This window comes from Hyperolius riggenbachi, chromosome 2 (genome assembly GCF_040937935.1).
Source record: "Hyperolius riggenbachi isolate aHypRig1 chromosome 2, aHypRig1.pri, whole genome shotgun sequence".
Classification (NCBI taxonomy): Eukaryota; Metazoa; Chordata; class Amphibia; order Anura; family Hyperoliidae; genus Hyperolius; species Hyperolius riggenbachi.
The window spans coordinates 394,583,363-394,608,615 of NC_090647.1; the positions used below are offsets into that span (position 1 = coordinate 394,583,363).

General features: G+C 44.3%; 1 protein-coding gene across 14 annotated transcripts in view; it reads right to left on the bottom strand.

The window, feature by feature from the left end:
* The window catches only part of PLXNA2 (plexin A2), a 3,799,727-nt gene that overhangs the window by 2,346,353 nt on the left and 1,428,121 nt on the right, over positions 1-25,253 (bottom strand). For all 14 annotated transcript variants that reach the window (XM_068269767.1, XM_068269773.1, XM_068269774.1 and 11 more), the window contains one exon: positions 8,200-8,317. In XM_068269767.1, the coding sequence (XP_068125868.1) occupies positions 8,200-8,317 (118 nt within the window). The remainder of the gene's footprint in view (positions 1-8,199; positions 8,318-25,253) is intronic.

Consider the following 25,253-nt stretch of genomic DNA (forward strand, 5'->3'; position numbering starts at 1 on the left):
ATATTAATTTTGCGCCAAACCAGGGTTACAAGCTCCAGAGACAGCAACAGGTAAAAGACAATAGACTAGATGGGTTTAGTGATTTAACCATTTATCCCATACTTGGTTAAATTTATTTGGGCATTTTCTATGGGCATAAACCAGTTTCTTATAAGGCAAATGTTTACGCACTCTAGTTTTCCAAGCTTCAAGGGTAGGAAGGATAGGAGATAGCCACCTGAAGGTAATACATTGCTTGGCAGCAAATAGGGATTCCATGATCAGAATTTTGTCAAATTTAGGGGTGTCTTCATGTAAAAGATTAAGGATGCATGTCTTGATGTCTGGGTCTACTGGAGATCCCATCAAGTCATGCAGGAAGTCAGTGACTTGTTTCCAAACATCAGCGATGGGAGGGCATTGCCAAATAAGGTGGAGAAAAGAGGGGTTGTGGGCTAAACATTTGGGGCATGTGGCGGATGCAGAGGGAGAGAATTTTATCAGTTGGGACGGGATTAAGTAGCTTTGATGTAGGGTATAAATTTGTGTGAGTCGCTCGCTAACGCATGGGGAGACCATTTTGGGGGTGGAGAGGCAATCCTCCCATTCCTCCTCGTCCAGCTGGACTCCCAATTAGGTCCATTTGGACAGAGAGTTCTTAATTGTAGGGGTAGATTGATGTTTCAGAAGCATCGAGTATACTATCCCTATATGGTGCTTCATTGGGCCCTCTTTAAGGGTCTCCATAATAAATGACACGTGTGTGAGGTAGGCCCAGAGGGAACTGAGCTTTAAGGGCATGTTGAAGTTGTAAATACATAAATTTGAATATTGGTGGAAGGTCAAATTGTTTTTGGAGAGTATGGAATGGTACCAGGTTAGTATTGTGGATAACTTGGCCGAGATATATAATACCATTAGCTGACCAGAGATTGGTGTTGTCAATGTGGGTCAGTTCAGGTAACTGGGGGTTGTGCCAGAGGGGGGTGTAGAATTCTTTATTTGAGGAGGGTATTATTTTATTTGCCGCCCGCCAAACCCTAGAAGCTTGGAGAAGGATAGAGTTATTGGGAGAGTTTCCAGTTAGATTCTCTTTTAGAAGGGCAAAGGGCAGGTTGTTAGTAATGGAAGAGGGCGAGAAACCTAGGAGGTCAGGGGATTGGAGAGAGTTAGACACAAACCAGTGTGCCAGCTGTTCCAATTGAGAGGCAATGTAGTAGAGGTAGGGATCTGGGAGGGCCAAGCCCCCAGAGGAAGTAGGACAATGCAATATATTAAACTTGAGCCTCGCCCTGGACCTACCCCAAACCAGTGAAAGGAACATGGATCTAAGTTTTTTGAAAAAAGGATTGGGGGATATAAATTGGAGAATTATGTATAATGTAGAGTATTTTGGGGAAGAGAACCATCTTGATCAGATTAACACGTCCCGACACTGAGAGAGGGAGTTTAGTCCAGGCCGAGGCTTTGGCCTGAGTAAGGGATAGAAGAGGGGCAACATTATTTTGGTAGTACATTTGAGGATCCAGGGCTACCACCACCCCAAGGTAGGTAAAGGAGGTAACAATTCGTAAAGGGCATGGCAGGGGGGATGTGGAGATCTCCGGATCATCTAGTCCTAAAATGACAGATTTGCTCCAGTTCACGGAAAGCCCAGAGTAGCATCCCATCTCGCTTATTAGGTCAAAGGCAACTTGGAGGGATTCATTAGGGTCTGCAAGGAACAGAATAGTGTCATCTGCATATTGACTAATTTTTTCTTCTATATTGCCTATGCGTAGGCCTTTGATTCTTCTATCCGCCCTGATTTTACAAGCTAGTGGCTCTGCTGAAAGGGCATACAGTAACGGGGATAGCTGCCTGGTTCCTCTATTGATTAGAAAGGGGTTGGAGAAGGTTGAATTTGAGCAAACTTGGGCCATTGGCTGACTGTAAAGAATGCTGACCCATTTAATGAAGTTTTCTCCAAACCCAAATCTGGCCAGTGTGGCTAAGAGGAAAGGCCATTCAACAGCATCGAATGCCTTGGCGGCATCAAGAGATACCACCACTCTTTGACCTTTATTTGTATGGGAGGCTTGAAGATTGGCGAACAAGCGCCTTATATTCAAGGAGGTCTTTTTTCCCGGCATAAAACCTGTTTGATCATTATGGACGAGAGTAAGTATTACTTGGTTAAGCCGGTTAGCCAGGATTTTTGCTAATATTTTAACATTTTGTGGTAACAGGGAGATGGGTCTAAAAGAATCACAAAGTGTAGAGTCCTTGCCAGGTTTAGGTAGGAGAATAATTAATGCAGTACGCATAGAGGTGGGGAGCATGCCTTCTTTAAAGGCGTGGTCAAAGGTTTGGAGTAACGAGGGTGCTAAGATGTCCACAAACCGCTTATATATTTCGCCTGGAAGGCCATCAAGGCCAGAGGCCTTGCCATTGGGGAGAGAGTGAATTGCGATCTCTATCTCTTCTAGTGTAATGGGGCCCTCTAGCATTTCCCTGTGCTCTAGAGCAAGTCTAGGGAGGTTAATTTCTGACAGGAAAATTTCAGCATCAGATTGATTAAAGGGAGATTTAGAAGCATACAAGTCCTTAAAATATTCAGCAAATCTATCATTTATAGCAGAGGAACCGGTGAGGAGAGCACCAGCGGAATCCCTGATGGCCGGGATAGAGCTCAAAGAGCTTCTATCCCTAGCCATCCTGGCAAGAATTGTACCAGTCTTCTCACCCTGTTCGTAGAAAGATTATTTATAAAAGAAATTCTTAGCGTGGACTTTTTCAGTGAGTATATCAGCTAACTGGGTTTGAGCCCGTTTCCAAGCATCGAAGTTCACCCCAGAGGGATCTGCCAGGTAGTTTTGCTCCAAAATAGGTATCTGTTGTTGAAGGGAGGAAATAGATGAGTTGGTTTCTTTTTTGAGATGTGACACCGCACTAATAAGAAGACCCCTCAGGTGGGCTTTAAAACAATCCCATGTAAGGGAACGGTTCTCAGTATCCCGGTGTATATGGAAAAAGGTTTGCAATTTATCAACCAGCCATTCCTCGGAGGTGAACAACGAGAGCCAGAAGGGGTTAAACTTCCATAGGAAGTGTTTGGGGGTGTCATACCATTGGATGAATACATAAATTGGGGAATGATCGGAGGTAATTCTGGGTAGGGAACCTATGGAACCCACTAGAGGGAGCACATTACCTGATACTAAAAAGTAGTCTAGTCTTGACAGAACATTATAGGAGGCGGAAAAACATGTAAATTGGCATGAGGAGGGGTTAAAGTATCTCCAGGCATCATATAGAGGAATTTCAGATAGGAGGTTGGCAAATGGAGTGTTCTTTGAAGGGGCTGGTGGGAATTTGTCTAAAGCAGGATCACATAATGAGTTGAAGTCTCCCATCCAGATATTAGGGCAGGAGGGTACTGTTGAGACAAAGTGGATGCCTTCTCTGAGTAAAACAGAGGAGTATGGAGGAGGGATGTAGAAGGCCAATATATTTATAAGCTTATTATCCAAAAGGCCATGTGTAAATACATATCTTCCATACTGGTCTGTCTTAACCTTGATTGGGTGGAATGAAAGAAAGCGGTTAAACAGTAGGGAGACTCCACGGGAGTATTGTGAAAAAGATGAATGGTAGGCTTTTCCCACCTAGCCTCTCTCCAAGGCCCTAACTTTATTTCCTGTTATATGAGTTTCTAGGAGGGCCAATATATCAGGTTTTTGTTTTCGCATAAAGCTCATAACCAGGGAGCGCTTAATTTGGTCGTTTAGACCACGAACATTCCAGCATATTATTTGAATACTTCTATCACTGATTGCCATTCAAATACCAGGGAGAGATTTTGAAAAGTAGGATACAAAAGATCAAGCATATAAAGTACAATAGGCAATAGGCACACATGAGGTTAATGAAGGTAACATAGTATAACATGGCTGTCAACATGGCAGCCATTCCCAAAAGAACACCCTGTTCCACAGCAACCAGCATGCGGCACTTTATACCCAACAATATAACAGAAAAGGAAGGAGAATAAACGAGCTGAGGCCGGGGGCCAGTCAGACTCGTTTATTTACACTGAGGTCTTGGTGATAAGTACCAAAGTATACAGATTCTTATTTTGGTGGGGTAGTGGCGGAACACTACGGGAGAGACCCGTCCAGGTAGGATACAGCAGCTGCTTAGCTTCAGCTAGGGTAGCATGTGTAGGGAGAGGAAATTACGAGGGGTTTCCCTGCAGTAACTCTCGTTGAGGTGAAGTACAGAATATAGTCCGTTTATAAATGGGGGGGTACACGAAGGATATGGACGCCATGTTGGAGACTTGCTTCTGAAGAAAATAGAAGGTAGGCATGTTCCTGAGGTTAGGTAACGGCAAAGGTCTAAAACTTGTAGACTCAGAGTACAGTTGAAGCCTAATAAAGGTAGTGTACTGTCATTAGTGCGGGATCCCTTCATAGAAGGTGTTGAAGTTTTAGTCCGTTTATACTACAAGCTCAGAAGAGAGCTGGTGACTGTAAACCGCAGCTTTATGCGGGCAGGGTAACATCAAACACGGCAGCCTTCTGTGGTAGATAGAGTAACACGAGCCGTCAGCCCATATGTCACGAGAAACGAACATTCACCTCGGTGGGACCAAAAACACACAGTGCAATGTAGGGTAGTGAGGATACTTTAGGATAATTCAGCAGACCATGAAATTAGCATGATGATGATGTTTTCCCCCCCAGGAGAGGAGAAGAATAGGATAGTCTCACAAAAACATGGCCGCTGGCTGCAGGGTAGAGCAGTGTGCAATTGGCGCCCAAACAGGCATGGGAGACTGTAGGAGGACATATGGCAGTAGAGGTTGCAGAGAGAGGTTTAATAAATCACATGTGGGTCTAAGGCAGTAATGATCCGGGAAGATGGGGACGGTGTTACAGTACCTTAGCGCGGTGGTGAAGCCTGATCTCGAATCCTCGGGCGGTTTTCAAGCCAGCGGATTATTTCTTCAGGTTCAGAGAAAAAGTGAACTTTACCGTTCTCGGTGATCCGGAGCTTTGCAGGGTATAGCATGGCGTAGGGGAGCTGGGCATCTCTCAGCTTCCTCTTTGCTGTGGCGAATTTGGCGCGCTGCTTCTGGACTTCTACCGAGAAGTCAGGGTAGAAGGAGATCCTAGTATTTTCATAGGTAATCGACTCCTTGACTCTTGCAGCTCTCAGTACCGCGTCCCTGTCGCGGTAATTCAGTAATTTAAAGATGAAAGTGCGCGGTGGGGCCCCTGGGGGGGGGGGGACTTTGGAGGATATTCTGTGGGCCCGTTCAATAATAAAGGCCTTTGAGAAAGTGTCCTCTCCAAAGAGGGATGTTAGGAGTGATTCAGTAAACTTCTCGGGGTCATTACCCTCTACCTTTTCAGGGAGGCCCACAATGCGTAGGTGCGAGCGGCGCTGCCTGTTTTCTTGGTCCTCCTGTCGATCCATGACAGCTTTCAGGCCTTTCTGGGAGCAGCCAATCTCCACCTGCAATGGTCTGACGGAGTCTTCCAGGGCACTGATTCTACCTTCAGCATCGGAAACTTTGTTTTTCAGATTGCGGAGGTCCTGCCGAAGAAAAGAGACATCCGTTTTCACCTCGTCCAGGGTGAAGGTGATTTGGGAGAGGCTTGACTGACAGACTGTGATTGCTTTTAGCACTTAGGACAGTGTCGGGCGCTTCTGCTTAACTGAGGAAACGGAGTCATCGTCTGAGGCAGGTTGTGACGCCGAGTCGGCGCCATCTTGGTCCTCATGGCGAAACTTTTGTAGCTTCTGGAGAGCTTCCGACGGGCGGGAAGTAGCCATGTTGCGCTCCTGTAGGGTCAGGGGAGCTTACGGTGTGCAGAGCGATCAAGAAGGGAAGATTCCGTCGCTGTTAAAATGGGTTTCAGGATGTTGGTGGACGGGAGCTCTTTCGCAGCACGTCCTCACGCCATTAGGTTCAGGCCACGCCCACTCTTGGATTTAGTTTTTACTAGTTTAGTATAACTCGGTTACTTTATACTTTGTGCTTTGCGCTTTATACTTCAGTTTCAAAGCTGCTCATAAAGGTATATGGTTTAACAAGTCATATCACAAATATACAATAACATTGACCTATCAACGGATAGTATAGTCCTTCTTCTAGTATCTAGTGATCCTTAAACTGAAGGCTTTACTTCTCTAAGCAGTGTGGACAATAAAAGGACAATACCAATAAAAGGACAAGATCCCTCCTGGGATCTCTGTAGGGTGGTTATTCCCCCATTTCCCAGGAGGGGGGGGGGGGTCCCTATAGACTCCATAGATATCATTATTGTCTTTCCGCACTAAATTATTGAAGGACTATACTTTTTGACTATATAATTGCATCTCAAAATACTATTGAGAAGTATATGTGAGAGGTATAGATTTAGGTATTAAGTAAGGTTAAGAATAACCATAAAATTAGGATTGTACTAATCGTAAACATATTGATATACAACACAACCCAGATACTCGGTTCAGTGACCTCAGTTTACATCTAACAGTCTATCATAAGACTCTCCATCCAACTTCATTACTTTATACCTTAAGATTAATATGTTATGTTTGATATACATCTTTATTCTCAACTGTTATATACACATCTACTATTTTTCATGATTTATAGTTTTGTTTGATGATGTCAAAATGTAATGTTTGACCATATTTGAAAAAACAAAAATTTTCCAATAAAAAACTATTGAAACCGGAACAGAACATGTTCACCCAACCATGTCACCCAAGGGATTGGATATTGCTCCTCAATGGGTGACATGCCTCATATGTGTGTACAAGGCTTAAGTAGTGTAAGAAGTGTAAGAACACACACTTCTACCTATCTCTATTTCTGCACCCAATTCCTACAAATCACAGTTATCAGTTGATCAGATACAGCTAACTGTCTCTAAATTTAGTTCCTCTACAAAGTGGCTTCAAGAAAAACCACAGCTGTGAAACAGCCTTCATCCAGGTCTGCAATGATCTACTTATGGCAAGGGACAGAGGGGAATGCTCCATTCCAATCCTGTTAGATCTCTTAGCAGCATTTGATACAGTTGACCATGAAATCTTGCTCAACAGATTGCAGGAGTACTATGGCATCCGTGGCTTAGTCCTCCAGTGGTTCAGATTTTTCTTGACTAACAGAACACAGAGGGTATCCCTAGGAACTGTCATATCCAACCCTGCACCTGCAAAATTTGTAAAGACAGCCCCATCCCTAGAGTTATTCAAATCCAGAATGAAAAGCCACTGGTTTAGCCTGGCAATTGTGGACATTTAGAATTCTTCCTCTGTGCCAAAATTAACCAATCATCCAATTATTGGTCTGAGACATGCTTATGTGCATTGAGGACTTGTTCACACTACAAGAGCTTGCAAACTAGGGGCTAAGTAGTTTGCATGTGCTAACTACTTAGCACCCTAGTTTGCACGTGCAAAGCTTTTAGGCCTGATAACTGAGTTATCACGCTTTTGTGAATCAAGTCCTATGGGTGTCAGGTCCGAGCATTCCTAGATGAACAGTTTCCTGGAAAGTGGATTGGTCGTCGTGGGCCAGTTGAATGGCCCCAAGGTCACCTGATCTTACCCCTCAGACTTTTATCTTTGGGGTCATCTGAAGGCAATTGTCTATGCTGTGAAGATACGAGATGTGCAGCACCTGAAACTATGGATACTGGAAGCCTGTGCTTACATTTCTCCTGCGATGTTGCTATCAATGTGTGAAGAGTGGGAGAAGAGGGTTGCATTGACAATCCAACACAATGGGCAGCACATTGAACACATTTTGCAAGTGATCAGAACTTGTAAATAACTCATGAAAGAATAAAGTTGCATTAATACCAAGTACACCATTGTTTTTCTTGTGAAATTCCCAATAAGTTTGATGTGTCACATGACCCTCTTCCTATTGAAAAAACAAAAGTTGGATTCAAAATGGACGACTTCAAAATGGCCGTCATGATCACCACCCATCTTGAAAAGTTTTCCGCCTCACATCTACTAATGTGCCACACACAGGAAGTTAATATCATCAACCATTCCCATTTTAATAAGGTGTATCCAAATAAATGGCCCACCCTGTGTGTGTGTGTATATATACTGTATATATATATATATATTTCCCCCAGAGTTGCAGTTCAAATTATAAATAAAAATAAACAATGAGAATTTTTCACAAAGATGTTGCTGGGTACTCACCACAAAACTGTACTGCTGCAAAGATCGTGCCATGAACTCTGGCTTGCATTCTCCAATACACAGCAGCACTGGCCCAGAGCTAAATGTGGGGAAAGCTGGACCCATTTCACACACAATCCTGCAAAACATACAAAAATCAGGAAATAAACACACTCTAAATGGGAAAACATTTTTTTTTGACAAAATATATTATCAGCCGCCTTAGCGGACTTTAATCATGCGTGTGTAGGGGCTTAAAGTAGCACTGTAGGGGGTAGGGGGAAAAAAAGAGTTAACTTATCTGGGGCTTATAATGGTACCCACAGACACCCTGTGCCCGTGCAGCCACTCAACGATGCTCCGATCCCCATCGCCAGTTTTTACCTTTTACCTCCTTTTCTTGTCACTAATACAGCTTTCTTTTGGTTCTATTTGATTGCTGCTGTAATTGACAGGTGATTAGTGGGTGATTACAGGGGAGAATAGATGGGGGAGGTGATCGGAAGGGGGTCTGAGGGGGATCTGAGGGTTTGGCCAAGTGATCAGGAGCCCACACAGGGCAAATTAGGGCCTGATCTGATGAGTAGGTGTGCTAGGGGGAGACAGGTGGTGACAGGGGGTGATTGATGGGTGATCAGTGGGTGTTTAGAGGGGAGAACAGATGTAAACAATGCACTTGGAAGGTGATCTGAGGGCGGGTCTGCAGGTGATCTGAGGGTGTGGGCGGGTGATCAGGTGCCCACAAGGGGCAGGTTAGGGTCTGATCTGATGGGTGGCAGTGACAGGTGGTGACAGGGGGTGATTGATGGGTGATTGACAGGTGATTAGTGGGTAATTACAGGGGAGAAAAGATGTATACAATACACACGGGGGGGGGGTGGGGGGGTCTGGGGAGGATCTGAGGGTGTGTGGGGGGTGATCAGGAGCCCCCAGGGGGCAGTTTCGGACCTAATCTAAAATATAGTGTTGACAGATAGTGACAGGGAGTGATTGATGGGTGATTAGGAGGGGGGTGATTGGGTGCAAACAGGGGTCTGAGGGGGTGATCAGGGGGGGGGGGGGGGGTTCTGAGGGGTGCTGTGTGCGATCAGGGGGGCAGAGGGAAAGAATCAGTGTGTGTGTGTTTACATACACTGCTGCCTTCTGCCCTGGTGGTCCCTCGAGCACTGGGACTACCAGGGCAGGAGGCAGCCTGTATATACAATACAAAGTGTATTATACACTTTTGTGTGCAGAGAGCAGGCTGTTTACAACCCGCCGGTGCTGCTAAATGGCCTGCGGGTTGATGTTGTGGGTGGGCGGAGCCTAATGCCAGCGGATGCACGCGACCCCCGGCTATTCAGTCCCCTAGAAGCCGCCGCCGATTGGCGTTACGTGCTCCTGGGGGTACCACTTTGACGCCGCCCATAGGTAGTGGGCGGTCGGCAAGTGGTTAAAGTTGCAAATTCCAGAAGTGAACTGGTGGCGGGGAACGGGGCATCGGTGAGAGTAGCTGAGTGGGCTACTCACCTCTTTTTTTTACCCCTACCCCCTACAGTACTCCTTTAATACTTTTAACCATAGACCCAGAACATAAATGTAGGTTAGGTGTTCTGAGTGAAGTCTGACTATATTAACCACGTGCTTGCTTCAAGTACGTGATTTAGACACTACTACAGCCAAAGAGATCAACAGGACTGCTAAACGATTGGTATTGTGTAAAAAGGAATAAATATGGCAGCCTCCATTTGCTTCTCACTTTAGGTTGACAATACAATAACATTTTTTAAACGCTTTTCTCAGGACTCAAAGCACGTAGATATTTCTCAGAACGTGCAGGGGGTGGACTGTGTTACAGAGGAAATGTTCAGGTGTTCTGAGATACAAAAGTGACATGAATGTTTGATTGATTGATTGATAAGAGATTACTGTTCACGGTATATATGTTAGCTTCTTTTAGTATTGGATGGTCTATGATAGTTCATTACAACACTGGCAGTTATAATTAAAAATAACACATTTGTTCATTCTCATTGAAAACTGACCATAAAATGCTGCTAGTCACAACACTAGTGGTTATTTTAGTAAACATGTTTTTTCATTCTCATGGGCAACTGACCATGAGAATGTTGCTATCTACAACACTAGTCAAAATATGAGATGATGTGCAGAGTTTTCACATAAGTAACAATAGTCAGACGTGTTCTTTTGTCGCTTCTAAAGCACGTTGTGATCACGCAGTCATGTGTCTTGTCTGCACAGGCGCACTGATACAAGCACATGGTGATCACGCACCCTTATCTGCACAGGCGCATGGATGAAACATGTTCTACGCCTGCGCAGACGTTGAATTCTGTCTATATAAAGCAGGGAAAATGCTTTCGAATTGGGACTCTTGAAGAACAAGCAGACATACCATCCGTTTGTGTTGCCAGGAGGGTATTTTCCCCTCAGAGGTCGCTGAGGTCCCCCGATCTTCTCTGGGTGATGCTGCAATACTCCATAAGAAATAATATTGATGCTCACTAATTACTCAAATACAATGTAACTATGATTCTGCAAGCCTAGATCATTATTATAACAGGATTGTAGCTCAATAAATATTACTATTAAACCTTTCCTCATGTTTTGCTGCAATTCATTTTAATCACTACGGTGGTGAGCGAAGTTAGAGGGTTTAAAAACCCTTCCCGTGAGGCAAAACATAAATTGGCGCTGCGAGCAGTCCTTTCTTTTAAAAATCACTTTGAACCTCTTGAATTGACTTGATATTTCACTTGGGGTTTCCCCTGTGCAAAATTTACGAAAAGTCAGAACAGGGTTCAAATGTGAATATCTCTATAATGGTTAGAGTTATGGCAAAAATTCCAACAGGGATGTAATGGTTAGTCATTTAAGTCTTATTTGCATCTGTTGGCATGTTGCCAAAAGTTTCAAAGTGAATATCTTGAGAACTGACTGTGGTATTTCAATATTGTTTAGTTAATAGTTTTACAGTTTGCCAAGGGTCACCTCTGGGTAAAACCCCGCCCACTTGGCAGATTGCCCAAAAATTTAAAATTGATAGGTAGATTCAGGCTCTGTCCCGGGGTAGGCTGAGCGTGTCCATTGGTGTGGGTGCTTGGTTATTGGCCCTGGAACCCTGGTCTACAGTTAGCGTGTACTGTGAGTGAACCACTTGAGGCCAAAACTAGGACTGTGATACCAGGCCAAAGCTTCCTTAAATGCTCTTTGGGATCTCAGTGAAAGCAGCCCTATTGCACGGGCCACTGGGAGCACTTCAGAGAGGGGGAGTGGAGGAGCGAGAGGAGACAGTCCTAGTGCCTACCAAAAGGTGAGAGAAACAACTGGTCAAGTAGCAGTACACAAGGCCTTGTGAGCTACCCCTTATGAGATTTGTCTGAGGTGATAAAAGAGTCTTGATATTTATAACGGAGTGGTATATCTTGTGATATCACAGTCTGTGTCTCAATTTCAAAATTTAGTGTTTTAAGATGTTTAAAAGAAAGGATCTTAAAAAACAAAGAGGAAGTAGAGGTTCCCGGCTGGAACGAGAGCCCCTACAATATTTTGGCAGAAGCAAATTTGTGCTGTAGGCTTGCAGAGTCATGGGAGAGTAAATTAGGAGATGCTGAACCCCTAGATGTAGTGAAAACTCTAGTGGAGGTCCCTGTTAAGTCAGGTGATTTCAAATACCTTAGGGCAGAACCCCTTAATGTTGTTAATGTACTTAGAGGGGGTCCCTGTTAAAGCAAATTATGTTGTTGTTCTCTCTAGATGTAGATAAGACTCTAGAGGGGGTCCCTGTTAAAGCGGGTGATGTTGTTGTTCTCTCTAGATGTAGATATGACTCTAAAGGGGGTCCCTGTTAAAGCGGGTGATGTTGTTGTTCTCTCTAGATGTAGATAAGGCTCTAGAGGGGGTCCCTGTTAAAGCGGGTGATGTTGTTGTTCTCTCTAGATGTAGATAAGACTCTAGAGGGGGTCCCTGTTAAAGCGGGTGATGTTGTTGTTCTCTCTAGATGTAGATAAGACTCTAGAGGGGGGTCCCTGTTAAAGCCGGTGATGTTATTGTTCTCTCTAGATGTAGATAAGACTCTAGGGGGGTCCCTGTTAAAGCAGGTGATGTTGTTGTTCTCACTAGACGTAGATAGGACTCTAGAGGGGGTCCCTGTTAAAGAAAATACTATACTCTTGATAATAAAACAGGGATGGGAAACAAGGGACCTGACCGAGAATCTCAGCTCTTCCTACTAAGTTTTTTTTAACAGTCTGTGTCTTTGTTGCATATATTTCAGAGTATATTCTCCACAGAAACTTGGAGTGCTGTGTTTAAACTTGTAAAGCAAATTCCTTAAAGTGACAGTACCCGACTGGACTGGCAGAGTTGAAATGGTGATATAATCTGGACAAGATAGGTGGGTTAACTTTGTTGTTTCTGGTGAATGCTTTATATGGTGAATCCGTTATAGTGAGTCCTCATTAAAGTGGACCCAAATTAAAAATACAAGATTTCAGAAATAAAATCTATTTTCTAAATTATAATAATAAATAGCAGCCTTTTTTCAGCTGCATGATGACAAATATAAAATATTTTACATTTATTGGAGGAACCCCTCCCTTCCTTTCAAATTGCCGGAATTTTTCAGGCAAACTGGTGGAGTAGAAGGTGTCTGGCAATGGAGGAATTGCTAATGGCTGCCCCCAGTATAATCCTAGCTATGAAGAGAGAAGGGTGAAAAGCATGCACTGAAATGATCATAGGTTTGAAGGAGTGTTTATTTATCTTTGTATGTGTCAGAGTGGTGCAACTAAATATTTTTAATAAAAAAAATGTTTGGTTTGGGTCCGCTTTAATTGTGTATTCATATGTCTGGTTTTGTTTAACTGAATGCATAGAGGAATGTTTGAAAAAAATTGTGCATGAGTGTTGAGTGCTCCTAAGGAATGTGTGCAAGCCAGTGAGTGTTTGAGACACTGCTCTCCTCAGCTAGGGGCGCTTGGCAAGCATTATTTTTCATTCAGGGGTACATGCTGAAAAAACATTGACCTTTAACTGTTACTTCATGGGATATGCATCTTATTTGATGAAATAAAAGGTTAAAGAGGTGAGAAATAGTAACGCAGCTTTCTTGTGTGTGACGGGGTATGTGTGTGTCTTGTTTGGTGCAGCACTGTGAGTGTACTGTTCATTTAAGTTTGTTACTAAAGTCAGTGTTGAAATAAAATGAATGATGATTGGGCAATTATAGGCCAGCAAAGAATATGGCTGATTATTTGGGGTTTTGCTAGAATTTCAAAGCCCCTGCAAATGCTCACATTTTGGTTACAGGGTTAAATGGGATTGTTCTGTTGATGTCAGGGTGATATCTTTGCCAGCAACTTTTCCCCTGGTTCCCTTGTTTTCTAGCTATAATTGTGCAGGAGTGAAATTGTTTACCTGTTGAGCTAAAAGCTAAATTAGATGAGACTGTGTGAAAGAAATACAATTGTATGTGATGTGGCAATGTAGCATGAAAATATTGCATAGTTACACTGAAAAACACAATCTCTTTATATAATATGCCTGTGTCTCTGCGTCTGTTATGTCCCTGTGTCAGAGTGTTGTTGTTTTTTTTTTTTTTGCGTTGCGCATGTGCAGGGAGGGACGCAGAGACACTGAGGAGAGGTGAGGGAGGACAGGGCCAGAAGCGACGGGCGTGTGCACTGCAGTGTATGAGGGCATGCGCACAATGCCTAGCTTGTTTTTAAACGGGCTAAGGTCACTAGTTACTAAATTAGATTTGTTTGTCAGGCAGATAAATGCCTGGTTTCTGTAGGGTTGAATGTTGTACTGACTAGCTGAATGACATGAAGTGGCAGAATGTGTTGATGATGGAGTGTGAATTGAGTTGTTTCTAATGAATTGTATGAAGTTTGGTTTGAGACCTTACTGATATAGAGTGTATTATATGTTCAAGGATACCTCTGTTACAGATGCTAGAATGTATGCATATTCTAGTTTAGAATGATACAAACAAACTGTGAAGATAACAGATTTTGTTTATACCAGAATTTAGCTGGTCTGGTGCTAAAAGCTAGGATGGATTAAAGTTTTTAGGGGAGGACACTTTGTATACGCAGGCCAAAGAGTTGTATAGCCCAGGTTCTCCTGAGGGCCCTTTTACACTTAATGCGTTGGTATGCATTAGTACGCATACAGTTTTGTTGTTGTTTGTTTGTTTTTTGTTTTTGTTTTTTCTCCAATGGCAATGCATTGTGAAAAGGCTTCAATTTTTTTCAGTGTATAGTGTGAAAGAGGCCATAGGGGGACACGGACGCCAGACTATACATCAGTTGTTATTTCGGTTACAGCTGATTAAGTGTAAAGGGACCCTAATTCCTTTATTTGTAGAGAGGGACGCCTTTCAGTAGGGGGTGATGAATATTTTGGTTCCACTAATGTGGTAAATGTTGGAGACAAAATTTGGGTTCAAGGACCGACTGGTCCTCCAGATAAAGCTAAGGTAGTTGCTGTATGGAAGAAAAACTTTATTGATAATTTTTGCTTGAAAAGAGCAGTGGGAGCATGTCCCACAAGAAAAATGTTACTTTCAAGAATGATTTATACTTGTTTGTACTTTTAGATCAATGTCATGCATGTCACATATGCTCGGACTCCTTGGTATCGTGTTGTTGGTCACTTCGGGGGTTGGATCCTGAAATCCGGGTACTAAGCTAGTGCCTATAAATTCAACTGCTTCCCAATGGATGATGATAAACCGCACAGACCAGTCCAATCAGGAGTGCTGAGCTTGCGGCTGCTGTACAGTTGCTAATTTAATTCTTCCTGGAATTGTGTGGCAGGCGCCTAAACCTGCTAAAAGGCCACATTACCCATGTCTACTTCAACTGGGTGATGAGAGGCTTCCTTCCACCTGTGAAAAGGTGGGACAACATGCCCAAAAGACTGTTCCACGTACACAGATAACTTTTCCTCCTTCAAAGACTTGTCCAGAGGGCCGAGTCAAACGAGCATGGTATGACACCTTGCTTGGTGGCTACGGTTCTCTTACTGGAACTTTTAATGGTTTTGATATAGAGACTCTTGCTAATAGATTACATAATGCTGGAAGTAAAATCAATGATGCTTTGACTTTGCAGGCTAAATGGATGCCAACTATATATCATCCTGCTAAAATATCTGCAGGTGTAGATACCATGACTAACTCTTTGATTAATGCTTCATTATATTTTACTAATAATTTTACTAATAAAGTTGAAACTTTCATTTTGCAGGTGAATATGGAGACCTCAGTTACCAAATTCTGGTCACCAATTACGCCTCAGGTGCCTAATTGGGACTTCAATCTCACGCGTTAACACAATATATTATTAGCTTCGAAGATATCCAACGCCATGTTGTTTTATTAAACAAGACTCTTGCACAACATGTCATTGCTACAACAATTGTTTCAGGAGAATTAGTGAAAGTTGGATCTGCAATTACAGATGCAACCTCTCACCATTGGTGGGATAATTTTATGGCTTATTATTCTCCAAGTGCTACCAAAGTGTTGGACTTCTTAATTCATCCAGTCTTAATTCTGTGTATCTGTATGATACTTTTGATTCCTTTGGAATTGTTATGTGTCGCTTCGACTGTGTTGTCGGTCTCGGGTTAGGTTTGCAACATATGGTTCGTGAACACTAATCGAGGGCCGAATGAGATACAAAAGTGACATGAATGTCTGATTGATTGATTGATTGTTAAGAGATTACTGTTCACGGTGTATATGTTGGCTTCTTTTAGTATTGGATGTTCTATGATAGTTCATTTTTATTGTTCCAAAGCACCATAACCATTGTACATGAAAATATCCAGAGTTACATGAAGTCACGTTAATCACATACATGGTCAGAAAAAATGTCAGTCTACATTAGTGGCATCATTATAACATATGCACAAGTCATGAGCCATGAATTTTCCCATTTTCTCACCAACAGACTACCTCCCCACCCCCCAAGAATAATCCCTCCCTCCCTCCCTTAATACCCCCCCCTTTTTTTCCCTCATCTCTGCATATTTCATCTTATAGCACTAATCCGTGGATACCTTTCTAAGAGTGGGTATGGTTTCTTAAAGTGGATCAGAGACCAAATATTGCTGCTTTTAGAATTCAGCCCCTGACATATTTTTAATGGGCATTCATCCCTCCAAAAAATTTTATTACATTTATTTAATACCTAATTATCACTAAAACAAATGTATTCCCTCCCCCAGCATCTCTGAATGCCTCGGCGCTGAGTCCCATGCTGCAATACCTCATGGGAACTCAGCCAGGAGAGGAGGAGGCTTCTGCAGGAGGAGGCGTCACCAGCCAGCCCGGCAATATGGTAATCTGCAGATCAGCGTGGTGACTGTAATGAGTGAAGCGAGCAGCGCTCTGCCTGTCACATCTCTGTATATTTTACACACAGGAGCTTCCTGCATGCTTTCTGTGTGTGTAGTATACGGCGCTGTGACAGGGCACTGCTCACTTGCCTCGCACATTACTTGGTCTGATCGGCAGTTATGTGACCGGGCATTTCCTCCATCAAGCAGGACTTTGACAGCAGGAATCACGCCAGCAAAGAGCTATATGCAGGCTGGCTATGGCAGACTCCGGATACTTCACTGAGGTTCATGACCTCTCCAGCCCTCAGACAACACTACAAATCATGTCCCTGCAGAAGGGGGGAAGCAGCCAGTAATCTATGCAGAGCAAATTTAACCTCTTAGTTGCTGGATAGCTGCTGCAATGTCTCATTCATTTCTCCATCATAGGTTCCCTCTCTTTTCCACTTCTGTTCTATTTCCCTCTTTTTTCTTTTTTTCTTATTCCTTCTTCCCTGTCTTGATCTCTCTTTTCCTCTGTTATTCTCCATCCTGGTCTCCCTGACTTTCTCTCTCCCTACCCTGTGCTCCGTCTTTCCTTCTCTCATTTTATCTCATGGTTACAATAAAAAATATAGTTTTATAAAAGAAATTAGGTTTGATTACAAGGATTTGACCCTTTCCTTGAATATAGCGGGAAATTCCTGCAGATATGCCTTTCCTTCCACAGTTGTGTTGTAGTAAATGTAGTTACTTTCCTCAAATTACACCCCCAGCACACACTGACCATGCAGAGATTTCAGAGGCAAGGGGGCGGAGAGGGGCGAGGAGTTTGCACAGGCTGAGGCGTGGAGATGCAGATCAGTTTAGCCTGTGTGTAATGATGACAAGACAACATGGCCGCTCTCATTGCATCACAGGAAGACATAATCATACACAATTGAAGCTGTTTGCAGATAGATATGCTGTGTAAACTATCTAAACTTTAGATAAGATATATAGACAAGTTACTTGCTATAGTTATTTTTTCATCTCGGATCCGCTTTAAGCAATTTCCAGTGGGCCCAGTGTACCATGTACAGGTCCTTCTAAAAAAAAATAGCATATTGTGATAAAGTTCATTATTTTCTGTAATGTAATGATAAACATTAGACTTTCATATATTTTAGATTCATTACACACAATTGAAGTAGTTCAAGCCTTTTATTGTTTTAATATTGATGATTTTGGCATACAGCTAATGAAAACCCAAAATTCCTATCTCAAAAAATTAGCATATTTCATCTAACCAATAAAAGAAAAGTGTTTTTAAAACAAAAAAAGTCAACCTTCAAATAATTATGTTCAGTTATGCACTCAATACTTGGTCGGGAATCCTTTTGCAGAAATGATTGCTTCAATGCGGCGTGGCATGGAGGCAATCAGCCTGTGGCACTGCTTAGGTGTTGTGGAGGCTCAGGATGCTTCGATAGCGGCCTTAAGCTCATCCAGACTGTTGGGTCTTTTGTCTCTCAACTTTCTCTTCACAATATCCCACAGATTTTCTATGGGGTTCAGGTCAAGAGAGTTGGCAGGCCAATTGAGCACAGTAATACCATGGTCAGTAAACCATTTGCCAGTGGTTTTGGCACTGTGAGCAGGTGCCAGGTCGTGCTGAAAAATGAAATCTTCATCTCCATAAAGCTTTTCAGCAGATGGAAGCATGAAGTGCTCCAAAATCTCCTGATAGCTAGCTGCATTGACCCTGCCCTTGATAAAACACAGTGGATCAACACCAGCAGCTGACATGGCACCCCAGACCATCACTGACTGTGGGTACTTGACACTGGACTTCAGGCATTTTGGCATTTCCCTCTCCCCAGTCTTCCTCTAGACTCTGGCACCTTGATTTCCGAATGACATGCAAAAGTTGATTTAATCCGAAAAAAGTACTTTGGACCACTGAGCAACAGTCTAGTGCTGCTTCTCTGTTGCCCAGGTCAGGCGCTTCTGCAGCTGTTTCTGGTTCAAAAGTGGCTTGACCTGGGGAATGTGGCACCTGTAGCCCATTTCCTGCACACGTCTGTACATGGTGGCTCTGGATGTTTCTACTCCAGTCTCAATCCACTGCTTCCGCAGGTCCACCAAGGTCTGGAATCGGTCCTTCTCCACAATCTTCCTCAGGGTCCGGTCACCCTTTTCTCGTTGTGCAGCGTTTTCTGCCATACTTTTTCCTTCCCACAGACTTCCCACTGAGGTGCCTTGATACAGCACTCTGGGAACTGTTGCCTATTAGTTCAGAAATGTATTTCTGTGTCTTACCCTCTTGCTTGAGGGTGTCAATGATGGCCTTCTGGACAGCAGTCAGGTCGGCAGTCTTACCCATGATTGCGGTTTTGAGTAATGAACCAGGCTGGGAGTTTGTAAAAGCCTCAGGAATCTTTTGCAGGTGTTTAGAGTTAATTAGTTGATTCAGATGATTAGGTTTATAGCTCGTTTAGAGAACCTTTTCATGATATGCTAATTTTTGAGAGGAATTTTGGGTTTTCACGAGCTGTATGCCAAAATCATCAATATTAAAACAATAAAAGGCTTGAACTACTTCAGCTGTGTGTAATGAATCTAAAATATATGAAAGTCTAATGTTTATCAGTACATTACAGAAAATAATGAACTTTATCACAATATGCTAATTTTCTGAGAAGGACCTGTAGTTGTTCTATTAAGTACCACTTGGTGTAAGTGAAATTCCCCATCAAGGTTACCCGTTCTTGTTCTATGAGTTGGGAGAGTATGTATTTCCTCCAGACTCTGAAAAAGGTATTGGTTCTCTTATCTTTGGCTTGTAGCGTATTCATTTTATCTAGTATGAAAAGTCAGTGTAGCTCTTGTTTTAGCATACCTACTGTAGGAGGATCTTGATCTAACCATTTTTTAAACACCACTTTTCGAGCTGTGATTAGAGATGTAGCGAACAGTTCGCCGGTGAACGGTTCCAGGCGAACTTTGGTGGTTCGCATTCGCAGAGAACCGGGAACTTTTTTTCAAAGTTCGGTTCGCCCATAGACTTTAATGGCCGCCGACTTTAATGGTCAATAGCAAAGTCCCCTTACATAGTAGAAACACCAAAATTGTTGGGAATGTTAAGTGGAATAGTGGGAACAAGAGGAATTTTTTTTCAAAAAGACCTTATAGCTTTTGAGAAAATCAATTTTAAAGTTTCAAAGTAAAATGAGCCGATTCATAAAAAAAGAACCGATTCATTAAAAAGAACCGGATGATTCAAGAACCGTTAGTATAGCAGAGAATGCGTCCTGAGCAGGACGTGAAGCTGCCGGCTCCACTGCTGTCTCTCCCCACCTGCCTGCACCTGTCATCCTCACCTAGCCTGGCACTCGGTGCACCCATGGGTGCCAGGCTAGGTGAGGGTGACAGGTGAGGAGGTGGGGAGAGACAGCAGGATCCAGCAGCTATGCGTCCGAAAGGACGCATTCTCTGCTATGTGGGAGGCATCGGAGATCTTCAATCAACTTAATTGAAGATCGCAACATAAGAGGATACAGTTTGTTGGATCATTTACCGTGGATATTGGCGTGGGAAAACTTTTTTAAAGGTACAGGTAAGTATTTATGGTTAATTTAGAATAATACAATACTTTTCTCGTGGTTGTGTTTTTATTTCATTTAACCCTTTGTGGAAATGATCGTGAAGGTCCGCACACTCAATTGATCCAAGATCAAGGTTTATTTAACCAATTGTGACACATGTCCACTCCATAAACCAACGACTCGTTTCGGGGCCCCGTGGGGTCCCCTTTGTCAAGGTAAAACAATACAGAATGTATTGTTTTACCTTGACAAAGGGGACCCCACGGGGCCCCGAAACGAGTCGTTGGTTTATGGAGTGGACATGTGTCACAATTGGTTGAATAAACCTTGATCTTGGATTAATTGAGTGTGCGGACCTTCACGATTTTTTCCTTGGAGTTTACAATGGTCCAGCACCTCCATGGTGGTGTGCGATTTTCACTCTGATTTTTCTTGGACTTTGTGGAAATGGGTAAAACAAAAGTTTGCTTTCTTAAAACAGAAAGAATTTGCGATAATTCAGGTTGGAGTGAGCTTGAGATGTCTCCCAGAGCATCACTGCTGAATATAATATATACTTTGTACCCCTATACTCATTTCTCCTGGGAGGGGGGTGGGCATCTGGGGTCCCCTTCTTAAAGGGGACTCCCAAATGCCACCATGAACCCCCCCCCCCAGGGAGTCGTCGCCCCCACCTCCTCCTGGGGCACCGGAGGTAGGGAAGAGCCCCTTGTCCATGGATTGGACAAGGGCTCCAGGGGGGGAGGAGGGGAAGGCTTGGCCGCCCCTCCCCCCCGGAGCCCCCTCATACCATGGACCATGCGGGCTGGTATAGCTCAGGGTGTGAAGCCCCAGTCGGCCGGGGCTCCGCATTCTGGCTATCCCAGCCTGCATGGGGGACAAGGGGTTACAGAGGCTCGGGAGGGGGGACCCCACATCATTTTTTTTTTCAGATTTCCCACACGTAGCAAATAAAAAAAATAAAAACATTTTTTAAAGGACTTCTGAGGCGACAAATGTGAAAAAAGTTAAATACCTTTTCATAATCCATATCCATTGAGGACGCCATCCGCACCCTCCTGTTCATTCCACCATGGCTCCAGCACTAATAACAGCCCTGGTCGAGTTCCGACCCCTCTGAACGGGTCGGGTTCTCAACTCATTCCCCCAATATGGCCGCCACAGATAGCCGCGGCTGCGCAGTCCGCATAGACGCGATTGCGAAGCTCTAGCACTTCCTCCCGATGCGTCTGATGTATGCACGCATATTGATGACGCGGCGGGAGGAGGGCCTAGAGCTGCACAGCCGCAATCGCGCCTATGCAGACTGCACAGCAGCGGCAATCTGTGGCGGCCATATTTAGGAGGGAATGAGAACCCGACCCGTTTGGAGGTGTCGGGGCCCGACCGGGGCCGGTATTACTGCGGGAGCCATGGGGGAATGAACGGGAGGGCGCGGATGGCGTCCTCCATGAATCTGGATTATGAAAAGGTATTTAACTTTTTTCACATTTGTGGCCTAGGAAGTCCGTTAAATATTGTTTCCTGCTATCTTTTTAACATATCATGCAAATTTGGTGTTGCTAGGATGTAAGGGGCCTTTGCTATTAACTGCTAAAGTCGGCGGGTGATGATGATAACCAACCAGAATTATAGGGGTGCAAAAGTGCTGAATTCTGCCATAGGCTTCCATTAGGCTCCCTATTTCACTTTCAAAAATCTCAAATCTTTTCAAAGTCTCTCTTCTCAGCAGTTGCAAATTTTCTAGCATTGTAGGGACTCTTAGGTGGATCATGACTGGTGAGTTTCGGGCCCCTAGGCCAAAGAGGTCATAGCCTAGGGCAGGGGTGCCCACACTTTTTCGGCTCACGAGCTACTTTTAAATTTGCCAAGCCCAGGAGATCTACCAACATGTAGGTAACTAGGTATACGTGCCTTCAGTATAGTTAGCCAGGTATAGTGTAGTTAGGTGTCGGTGCCTTCAGTATAGTTAGCCAGGTATAGTGTAGTTAGGCGTAGGAGCCTTCAGTATAGTTAGCCAGGTATAGTGTAGATAGGTATAGGGGCCTTCAGTATAGTTAGCCAGGTATAGTGTAGTTAGGTGTGGGTGCCTTCAGTATAGTTAGCCAGGTATAGAGTAGTTAGGTGTAGGTGCCACTCACCTCCTTCCAGTTCCAGTGGCGGTGTCTGTGGCTCCTCCTGGTCTCCCCTCCTTCGGCCATGCTGGCTAGAGTCAGTGCAGATGCGCGGCATAGAAGAAGACTCCGGCAAGCGAAGGGGGCGGCGGGCAGCGTGCGCTGACGCATTGTGCCCTGCACCGCCCCCTGCTATGACGTCGCAGCATCCTCCATTCCCGCTGCGCCGCCCCTCTCTTCTCTGCCTCTTCCGATTGGCTAGCGGCCGACAGGGGTGCAAAAGTGGTAAAATCCCCCATAGGCTTTCATTGGGTCTCCTATTTCACGTTCCAAAATCTCACAACATTTCAAAGGGCAATGGCTCAGCAGTGGCAAAACTCACCAGTCATGATCCCCCTAAGAGTCCCTACAATGCTAGAAAATTTGCCACTGCTGAGCCATTGCCCTTTGAAAAGATGTGAGATTTTGGAAAGTGAAATAGGGAGCCAATGAAAGCCTATGGGGGAATCTCACCCTTTGAAATGGTGTGAGATTTTGTAACTGTAAATAGGAGGCCCAATGAAAGCCTATGGGGGGTTTTACTACTTTTGCACCCCTGTAACTCTGGTTTGCAGAGATGTAGGGAACCCATCTTTGAAGTCCAAGTCTAACAATATGCCTTCTACCTGTATGAGACATTTCGTGAGATTCAGACGTTGCTAACGGCCATGGCTGCGATTTAAGTATGTCAGAATCGCCACCATTGACATTGCCCAAATAAACAGGTTTTTGTGACCCTAAGCTATTATCTCTTTGGCCTAGGGGCCCGAAACTCACCAGTCATGATCCCCCTAAGAGTCCCTACAATGCCAGAAAATTTACCACTGCTGAGCCATTGCCCTTTGAAAAGATGTGAGATTTTGGAAAGTGAAATAGGGAGCCAATGAAAGCCTATGGGGGATTTTACTACTTTTGCACCCCTGTAACTCTGGTTTGCAGAGATGTAGGGAACCCATCTTTGGAGTCCAAGTCTAACAATATGTCTTCTACCTGCATGAGACATTTCGTGAGATTCAGACGTTGCTAACGGCCATGGCTGCGATTTATGTACGTCACAATCGCCACCATTGACATTGCCCAAATAAACAGGTTTTTGTGACCCTAAGCTATAACCTCTTTGGCCTAGGGGCCTGAAACTCACCAGTCATGATCCCCCTAAGAGTTCCTACAATGCTAGAAAATTTGCAACTGCTGAGCCATCGACCTTTGAAAAGATTTGAGATTTTTGAAAGTGAAATAGGGAGCCTAATGGAAGCCTATGGCAGAATTCAGCACTTTTGCACCCCTATAATTCTGGTTGGTTATCATCACCCGTCGACTTTAGCAGTTAATAGCAAAGGCCCCTTACAGCCTAGCAACACCAAATTTGCAGGATATGTTAAAAAGATAGCAGGAAACAATATTTAAAGGACTTCCGAGGCCACAAATGTGAAAAAAGTTAAATACCTTTTCATAATCCAGATCCATGGAGGACGCCATCCGCGCCCTCCCGTTCATTCCCCATTGGCTCCCGCAGTAATACCGGCCCCGGTCGGGTCCCGACTCCCGACCAATCCGAACGGGTCGGGTTCTCATTCTCCACTCAATATGGCTGCCACAGATTGCTGCGGCTGCGCAGTCCGCATAGACGTGATTGCGGCTGCGCAGCTCTAGGACCTCCTCCTGCCGCGTCATCAATATGCGTGCATACATCGGACGCATCGGGAGGAGGCCCTAGAGCTGCGCAAGCCGCAATCGCATCTATGCGGACTTCGCAGCCGCGGCAATCTGTCTCGGCCATATTGAGGGGGGAATGAGAACCCGACCCGTTTGGAGGGGTCGGGACCCGACCGGGGCAGGTATTACTGCGGGTGCCATGGCGGAATGAACGGGAGGGCGCAGATGGCATCCTCCATGGATCTGGATTATGAAATGGTATTTAACTTTTTTTTTTATTATTATTCTTATGTGCTGAGTGTGGGAAATCTGAAAAAAAAATGATGTGGAGTCCCCCTCCCGAGCCTCTGTAACCCCTTGTCCCCCATGCAGGCTGGAATAGCCAGAATGCGGAGACCCGGCCGACTGGGGCTTCGCATCCTGAGCTATACCAGTCCGCATGGTCCATGGTATGGGGGGCTCCGGGGGGGGGGGGGAGGGGCAGCCAAGCCTTCCCCTCCCCCCCCGGAGCCCTTGTCCAATCCATGGACAAGGGGCTCTTCCCCACCTCCGGTGTCCCAGGAGGAGGTGAGGGCGATGACTCCCTGGGGGGTTCATGGTGGCATCTGGGAGTCCCCTTTAAGAAGGGGACCCCAGATGCCCACCCCCTCCCAGGAGAAATGAGTATAGGGGTACAAAGTACCCCTTACCCATTTCCACAAAGGGTTAAATGAAATAAAAACACAACCACGAAAAAAGTCCTTTAATTTTCTTAATTAACCAGAAATACTTATCTGCACCTTTAAAAAAAAATTCCCACGCCAATATCCTCGGTAAATGATCCAACGAACTGTATGCTCTTATGTTGCGATCTTCTATTATAAGTTGATTGAAGATCTCCGAACCTCCCCACCCACATAGCAGAGAATGCGTCCTTTCGGACGCATAGCTCCTAGCTCCCGCTGTCTCTCCCCACCCATGGGTGCACTGGGTGCCAGCCTAGGTGGGGGTTGACAGGTGCAGGCAGGTGGGGAGAGACAGCAGCAGGAGCCAGCAGCTTCACGTCCTTCCGAGCATGCATTCTCTGCTATACTAACGGCTCATGAATGAGCCGGATCTTTTAAATGAATCGGTTCTTTTTTATGAATCGACTCTTTTTTTAACTTTAAAATCCATTTTCTCAAAAACTATAAGGTCTTTTTGAAAAAAAAAAACGTTTCCTCTTGTTCCCACTGTTCTTCTTAAAGAGACACTGAAGCGAAAAAAAATATATGATATAATGAATTGGTTGAGTACTATGAATAATTACTAGAAGATTAGCAGCAAAGAAAATATTCTCATATTTTTATTTTCAGGAATATAGTGT